The 8,575-nt window shown below is 46.5% G+C and overlaps 1 protein-coding gene across 1 annotated transcript; it reads right to left on the reverse strand.

The window, feature by feature from the left end:
* Positions 1-2,884: 2,884 nt before the first annotated feature.
* HTR1B (5-hydroxytryptamine receptor 1B) lies at positions 2,885-7,263 on the reverse strand. Its single transcript, XM_061131660.1, has one exon. It carries the CDS (start codon positions 7,144-7,146, stop codon positions 5,935-5,937), a length of 1,212 nt encoding a protein of 403 aa, XP_060987643.1. The 5' UTR covers positions 7,147-7,263; the 3' UTR covers positions 2,885-5,934.
* Between the last annotated feature and the right edge of the window lie 1,312 nt (positions 7,264-8,575).

Genomic DNA, 8,575 nt, shown 5'->3' on the forward strand with positions numbered 1-8,575 from the left:
AGTCAGACATGACTGAGAGTAAGCACAAGCGTGTATTACAAGAGACAACCAGGTGTGTTGACAAAAATACCCCGCGCACCGCCTCTGGACCAAGTGACCTACCCTTTGTGGGCTGCCTTATCACCGTAGTCCCATCACCACATTTGTGAGCAAGAGCTATCCCGAAATCTCAGTCGGTCATTCCAACGTGAGATGACCAGTCGGAGGCTAATGTGTGAAATGTTCCCACAGCGTTAGGGAGGGTGTGAGTCATGCCTTTGTGCATCATTTGAACAAGCCATGTGTAGATTCTTTTAAGCATTTGCCATAAATGGCTCCCTATATCGCCATCTGTTCACTTTAGGTACAAGAAATATTATAAGATCATTCTTGTAATATAGATTTCCAGTTTGCTGTTTTGAAACGAGTTTCTAGCTGCTTTTTTTCCTTCCTCCTATCTTTTGAAATATGTGCAAATAAGAAGAAATGGACATTTTCTTTTACACACTATACTAGGAAGAGTGTTAAGACAATCTCTGTCAGCTGGCCCAATTCTAGGGACTAGGTCTCTCTCAGGGATCGCTGGAAATCCTAGTTTAATCCTAAGATGTGAATGTTGACTTTGAACGTCTTATTTAACTGACGGATGTGTGAAATGGCACATAGAAAACTCCCCACTGGGGACAGTGAAAATGCAGGGAGTAACAGTTAAGGAAAATGGCAATGATATAACCTCACTGGCTTTCTCATTATATATGGTCAGTTTTCTGACACAGAAATTTATTTTGTGATACAGAAGATTGTACTCACATTTATATATGCCTGTTTTTAAAGTAAATGCCAAAATTACACAGACTTGAAAGTCTGACTCCTGGGAAAAACTGACATACAAATACACCTTATTTCAGTGAAAAAAAAAAAAAAACAATGTTCTCTTTAAATGGTAAATGGTAGTGTTCTACCTTTGAACTATGGATCTATTAACTTCAAGCCAATGACATTTTGAAAGGAAAAAAGGAAACTATGATGTGAAAATTGGAGAAGGAAATGGCAAGCTACTCCAGTATTCTTGCCTGAAGAATCCCAGGGACAGAGGAGCCTGGTGGGCTGCCGTCTATGGGGTCACACAGAGTCGGACACGACTGACACGCCTTAGCAGCAGAGGCCGCATGATGTGAAAAATCATGACAAAGATAAGTTGTAAATAAGTAGCTCTCTCTATTTTGTATGTAAATTCTTTGTATTCTAATCTCTGACTTCACTTGATGGCACAATAATCAAAGGTCACAATGTTTTAAAACACTAAAGTTGTAGCATTTTTTTAGGACAAGTGGAGAATAAGAAAATAAGTTTGTAAATATGAAGAACACCTTTAGTTTTATTATAGGGATCCTCTGCCTGAGTTTGCAGCTCTGAAAAAGCTTCTCTTTTAAAATAAATGATAAACCCCACCTCCCATGGTTCATGGATCTCCATGTTCACGGAGCCTAGGGAAGCTGACACCATTTGCAGTGTCTTGGAAGAGGGAGTCCAGTTGTAAGAGCTGAGCACCTGTGGCCTCCGCACAACTCGGGGGCGCTCTGCCCCCTGGTGGACGGTTCAAGCACAGGTTTTTTTTTTTTTTTTTTTTTTTTTTTTTTGGGTTTGTTTGGTTTTTTTTTTTTTTTCGAGAAAGGATTTAGAGCCATAATTTCTCACATCCTTCTCCTATCAGCCTCTTCTCATCTGAAAACCCAAGAAGGTGCCCCACGTTGAAAGCTTTTTTTTTTTTTTTTCATTCATTTAGGTAAAAAATTTTCTTTGGTTATAATATAAAAACTCAGGGATGTCTAATCAGTCCATCACAGCTAAAATAAGAGCCGTATGAGATCAACACTTTATCATTGGTTATCACGGCTTTGCACAGGTAAGAAAAAAGCAGAGAAGTGGAAAATGAGGCGCTGAGAGAAGATATGAATGTGATGAGGGCCTTTGGACACTAGGAAACAATAGGAAATCTCTAGACAAGGAAGAGGAAAGAGGGTTTAAAAATCAACGAGATTATGCTACAGGAAATGAAATACTTGGCAATTTCCTCTTGGCCAGGAGAGCCACCGCAAACCATCTCTCCTGCTCTCTTTTGGCCTCTTGGCTGTGCGTTGCCAGCCCAGAGGATAAGCGTGAAAAGTTCCAAGCCTCAGTTGCTTCTAGTTTAGCCAGGTATCTTCCATTTGGGCTAGTTTGATTTTCTCCAGTCCAGCCTCTCTCAAAAAGCTTTCAAGTTTTTCTCTGCTGCAGGTGTCCTACATCCACAAAAAGGGCAATGACAAAATAACTGCTAGAGAGGAAGTACCATCTGCTGAGCGATAAAAAGTGTCAGGGATCTTGATAAATGCTCGATGTGTATAGGCTCTAAGCCTTTGCAACAAATCACAGGTAGGCTGCATTTGAGGAGAACCACACAGCAATAACATGCTCTATTTGCAATTCAAACCTAGAGCTTTCTGATTCCAAAAGTTTTATTTTCTGTCTGTATTCTGATGCTTGGTCTCCTCCTCTTAGGTCTCCCCCCCAAGCCTGCTTCTAACTCAGCATCTCCTTTTCTGTTTTCTATATTTGAAGTACCATGTACTGCCTTGGAATCTCGTTCTCCATCCTGAAGACTAAACATTCCTTCTAAGAATGCTGATCTGGAAAACACCTGGGATCATGGAATTGACTTAAACACTCTGCAGACTGTGTCTAATTCCTTTTAAATTCTTCCTACAGGTATAAACTAAATCCCACACATTGTGGCTATACTTGCCAGTCCACCGCAGTATCATTCATCATCAATTAGTCTCTCTTGAAGGCTCAAGTTCCTAAATGCAACCCAGAATCCAATGAAGCAATCTTTCCATAATCATCGAATTACTCCCCAAAGCACTGTAGAACACAAAAGGACTTTTATTTCATTATTTTCCTAAATTTCACTTCCAATTAACACATTTTTGAAAGGTGGAAAAGGCAATTTGCAGTCACAGTAACTCCATCAAATGCACATAATCTGAAATTTTGCTGCTTGAGTAAATTATAGTCCTCTCAGTGTTTCCTGGATCAAGAAGATAAAACTAAGATAATAGACAGGAACAGTGAAGAATATTGTTGTGTAGGAAATTTGTTGAGGTCAATAACCATTCATTCATAGGTACAGTGTCCATTTTTAAAAAGGAAACTCTAAAATTCCTAGAAACACAAGACAATATTGGCATTTGGGGAGGAGCATACATTCATATATTTTTGTGAAAATTTGTGCAATTCAACAATATGGAAAATGTTATTTGTTACCACAGCCAATGAAAATATATTTTCAATTCTATGTAAGTTAAATATTTCCATCTCCCATATAATGTTCTGCAAAAAGTCATATGTCTAGTTTATGAAACAATCTATGCTATAGGCAGCAGTAACTGAAAAGAAGCTTAATAGTCTTAACTACATACCCCTGGGATGAATAATACACTTTGCATAACCATGTGCAATGCTGGATGAGGTGTCTAGATTTCTTATAACTACAAGGGTTTGCAAGCTTCTATTTCATACAGTATGCCCCCAATCCAGTCAATTCAGCAAAGGAGTCAAGCAAAAATTTAGGTAGGTCATCTAAAAATGGCAAACAACCCATTTGACTACATTGACCACATTTTGTTAATACGAGGACAAAATCATTGCCCATGCCCTATAAAGAAATCATTTGTAATTGGCTATGGGTTTCAATTAATTTTGCTTTCTCAGGCTCCTAGAAGTTGGCTTAATTGCTTCTTAGGCCCAAGAAAATACCTAACCAAAAGACAAACAGTAACATAAAAATAAATTATGTGCTCTATGCACAGTCCTCTCGGTAGTAAGCTTGATCTCTCCATAGGAGAAATGTCACACAAAACAAACAGACGTTGGGGATACAGCAAAAATATAGGATGATCTAATGCCTAAAATTTTCTCTTACTCCAGTGACAGGTGTCAATGTTGATCAAAATTTTCTTTTTTACTTAGTTTACATGTAAACCTTTAAATAGGGTATTTTCAAGAGTCATTATGCCAGAGTAAAGGTGTGCACAGCAGGGAAGCAGTGTACTTCAGCTCAATACATCTATTGTCTGACAGTCTGGACTGGGAAGCTTCAAGCAGGGAATGAATCCATTTTACAAAGACAACTTGCTTCTGCAGACAAAAGATATCAACTGCAGAAAGCTCTCTAAAGAACAAAGTGTGTATCTTCTTTGGCATAATAAATGTTCCACAGACACATTTGTTTTCCGTGCAGGTAATCCTTTGGGGCTACTCCATTTTATTTAGAGCATGCATTTTTCATCTTTTAGTGCGTAATCTTGCCCTGTACTAGGGAGTCCTCAGAGTGAATTTAAGATAACAACTAAGTATTTTTGAAATTTGAAACAGAGATAAATTTAAAGTACTATTGATATTATGTTCATAGAAATATCAGGTCAATGACAAATTTCCAAGATTCAAAAGCTTGTTAGTTTCTGGTTGCCCAGGAAGTCTGAGGGTTGGTTCCATGAGTCACAAGGAACCAAGTTCAATTTTAGCTTCTCTAAGCTTTTTGAAAACCCTTACTTGTCTTTCTAATAATTTTGTTCCTACTCAGACTTCAATAGCAAGGGAAAGGAAACAAGTTTTTATCTTTAACGTAGGTTTTAGGAGTTTTACTATTTTCAAGACTTTTGGAGAAAGGAGCTAGTTCTCTTGGTTACTTTTCATGTTAGCACACAAAGGAATTACAGATGGGAAGGAGAGTGCAAATGACTAGCAGAAAAAAGTCTCATGCATTTAAGATTTTTTTACAAGTCAAAATATACATCCTCCTGTTGCCACCCATTCCTTAATTGTATAAGAACTATTCCTATCTCATCTCACTCAATTCCATGGCTCACTCGATTGGGATTAAAAATACTTACCTTGCAAATTATATATATATATATATATATATATATATATATATATATATATATATCATACTCATCAGTTTCTATCAGTGGCATTAATAAGAAATATAGCAGCAGCTTGGGCTGAGTCACCCATCATATCCCCCATTTCTGGGGATTTAAATGTGTAAAATGGCAGGTACATGAAATTAGGAGGAAAAAAAAGCAATCTGCAGACTTTGGCACTAGCACACGTAACATTTCGTCTGAGTTGTTAGGAGTGTGGTTTGACAATCACTACATATGAATTAAAAAATTATAAATCTGCAGAAAACAAACAATCCATAGGTGTTGGTTTTCCGTTTAATACTCCCCATCTCCCATTTTTACCCACCCATCCCATATAGTTTCAATTATAATAAAAATAGAGATCTTAACATCAGAATTTTGCTGTTAACTCTTCAAGGTTTCTCTGTGCTATCCAAGCCACACCAAATCCGCAAGTTTCTCCAACCAAGTTTTAAATAAACAAAAACTGAATGAAGATTGAAGGATGCCAAAGTAACTGTTCTTAAAGGAAGCTGTAACACAGAGTTCTGCCCGAAAGGCAGGGTGTTAATGTCTAGTTCAGGTACGGTCAGGTTGTGTGTAGCTCTGTCTCAGACAGGCTGCAGACAAGAACTACAAGTTCCTGTAGTTCTAGAGGGCCTCATCCATGATACCAAAGCAGCGCAGGGCTCCCTTCTCCATCGTTGGTTTTCTAAAAGTTGCAGCCCCCTTGCCATGGGCTGCTGAAGGGTCAGTGCTGAAACGGGTTTGCAGGGAGGAAGTGAGCCTTCTCCTCAGCCAGGAAGCTCTATCCTTAGTTTGAACAATTCTCCTTTAGATCTCTCTTAGGGCTGTCCTGGTTTTCTCAGGATCCACAGCCCTTACTCAAAAGAGACAGCCTCATTCCGACCCAGTAACAGTGAAAGAAGAGTCAGCCTACCTTGTGGAACCAGCCACAGCCTGGTCCCCTGAAGGGCGCTTAGGCGACCCCACTGTAATTAACAAGTCAGTTCGTGCACTTGAAGCCTATCAGTTTATGAAAAGCTTGTTTGAAGTCCTCGTTGGACATGGTGTAGATGATGGGGTTGATGAGTGAGTTGAGATAGCCCAGCCACGTGAAGAAGTCAAAGATGGCCTGGTGGAACCAGCAGGATGTGCAGATCGGGATGACCAGGGAGATGATGAAGAAGGGCAGCCAACACACGATGAACGCGCCCAAAATGATCCCCAGCGTCTTGGTGGCTTTGCGCTCCCTAGCGGCCATGAGTTTCTTCTTCTCCAGCAGGGCGTCGGAGACGCGCACTTTGACTTGGTTCACGTACACTGGAGACCCGGATTCGCTGGGTACCTCCGGAGCCCGCGAGTTAATCGAGGTGACCGAAGACGTGGAGCCGGGGGAGTCGGTAATCAGCTGGGCTCGGGTCAGACGCTTGCCGGTTCTGTTGGGCGTCTGTTTCAAAATCCGGGAGCGAGCTTCCACGTAGATGCGGCCATAGAGGGCGATGAGGAGCAGGGTGGGGAAGTAGAAAGCGCCCCCCGTGGAGTAGACGGTGTACAGGACGTGGTCGGTGTTCACCACGCAGTTCGACATCGCCTCGGCTTTGGCCTGCCGCCAGAAGAAGGGCGGCAGCGAGATGCAGATGGAGAAGACCCACACGAGCGCGATCATGACCGCGGCCCTCTTGGGAGTCCTTTTCGCCGAGTACTCCACGGCGTCCGTGATGGCCCAGTAGCGGTCCAGGGCGATGACGCAGAGGTGCAGGATGGAGGCTGTGCAACAGGTGATGTCCGACGACAGCCAGAAGTCGCAGACCACCTGGCCCAGCGTCCAGCGGCCCGTGACCGTGTACATGGTGCTTATGGGCATCACCAGGATGGACACCAGCAGGTCGGTGACCGCCAAGGAGGCGATCAGGTAGTTGGCCGGGGTACGCAGCTTCCGCGTCCGGTACACAGTGACGATCACAAAGGCGTTGGAGAGCGTTGTGGCCAAGGTGAAGAGCGCCAGCAGCAGGACCACGACTACTTTCCAGGGCAGGGCGATGAAGTCCTGGTAAATGTACTCCTCGGCGGCGCTGCAGTTGTGGGAGGGACCAGCCGAGAGGTTGGCTTGAGAAAGCCCAGGCTGGGAACTCGCGGACGGCGGCTGGGGACACTGAGCGGCCACAGCCTCCATGTCTCTCCTCGCCCGGGGCCCCGGAGCGCAGCTCTGGGGCATGGGGCGCACGAGGATGAGGACGAGAGGACCGCGGAGGAGACCGCAGTCTCGTCCACCCCGGGAGCTAGTCCGTTCCGTGGAGGGTTCTTCAATTACGCCTCCACCCAGGTTCCCAGATCAAGCGAGAGGTCAAGGGCGAGGCTGGCTGGCCAGTCCCCCGCACCTCCAGTGCGCGCGGCGCAGCCGCCCAGTCTGCGGCCGTTCCCCGCTAAGCCCCGTCCCAGCCCCGGGCAGCCAAGGACTGGTCCAAAGAGCCACACTCCCCTCCGGCTCCCACCGGGGCGTCTAGAGGTGGAAAGCGTGGTTTGGTTTGGGGAGGGAGCATTGGCAAGGTGGGATCTCTTACCCCAACTGCTCGGGGCTGAAAGTCTCTTAACCCGGGCGCTCCAGGTTCTGCAGACTCGACCCGCGGGAGTTTGCTAGCTGTCGAGACCAGAGCTTGCAGGCCAGCGAGGAGTCCGGGTCTTGCATTCCCGCCCTCTACCCCAGGCTGGGGCAGTTTTCTGCGGCGGCCGCAGCCGCCCGAGCTGGGTGGGGTGAAATCTGGGCACCGCGCGGCGCCGCGCCTCGCGCCGGAGCTCTGCCCTCCCTTCTTTTCTCACTCGCTGGCCACTCCGGCGAGCTGCCCCGCGGAGATAGGGGGTCGCCAGAGGAGGAACTGGGGGCTCGGGCTGCGGCTCCTCGCACCGCGCAGCCGGCGCGCCACCTCGGTCCCCCGGGCACCGCGCGGAGCCTGGCAGCTGGGCGCACGGGTCTGGGGAACCTGGCGCCCAGGGCTCACGGGGAAGGGGCAGGTGTCTGGGGGTAGCTGGAGGGACGCGCGGACGCCAGTCCAGGAGGAGCGTGTGAGTGGCGGAGCGGATGGGCTCCTTTTATAGAGTCCAGGTCCGGTCCGCCAGAGCCGCGCAACTCGGGCAGCTCGGCGAGTGCCGACGCCCGCGCCCCATCACCTTCCCTTTTTCTCTCTCCCTCCCTCCTATCCTCCAGCCCGGTTCCCTCCCCTCCAAGGAAGCTCCCGCCGGGTCCTACCGCCTTCTCCTCCACTTTCCACCCCCTGGCCCCTCTCCGGATCGGAACCAGCCCCTGGCACCGCAGTTCAGGCTGGAATGAGGGTGAGGGCGTCCTGCGCTTGCCTCTCTCTTCTTCCCAACTTGCTGCCGGCCCCTCGGGTTAGACCCGCACCCTCAGCCGCGGGCACGCGCACCGCCTTACTAGGCTACTTATCAGATCCCTTAGGAGACTCCCACCTACCGCAGTAAAGGCCCCGACCCCGCCCCCAGGCCCGGCCTAGTGCTAGGTAGAGCCAGCCCCAGGCTCTGACCTCTCCACTCGGGAATTTTATCCATCCTCGCGGGCCACACCCAAGTTAGAAGGAGGCGCCAGTAATATCGCCTTAGAAGGAAATGGCCCATCCTGCATTTTATACTTC

Source organism: Dama dama, chromosome 28, assembly GCF_033118175.1.
Source record: "Dama dama isolate Ldn47 chromosome 28, ASM3311817v1, whole genome shotgun sequence".
Classification (NCBI taxonomy): Eukaryota; Metazoa; Chordata; class Mammalia; order Artiodactyla; family Cervidae; genus Dama; species Dama dama.

Bases quoted from the DNA above. Each gene is read 5' to 3' on its own strand.
- HTR1B (XM_061131660.1), bottom strand. From the start codon at position 7,146: ATGCCCCAGAGCTGCGCTCCGGGGCCCCGGGCGAGGAGAGACATGGAG.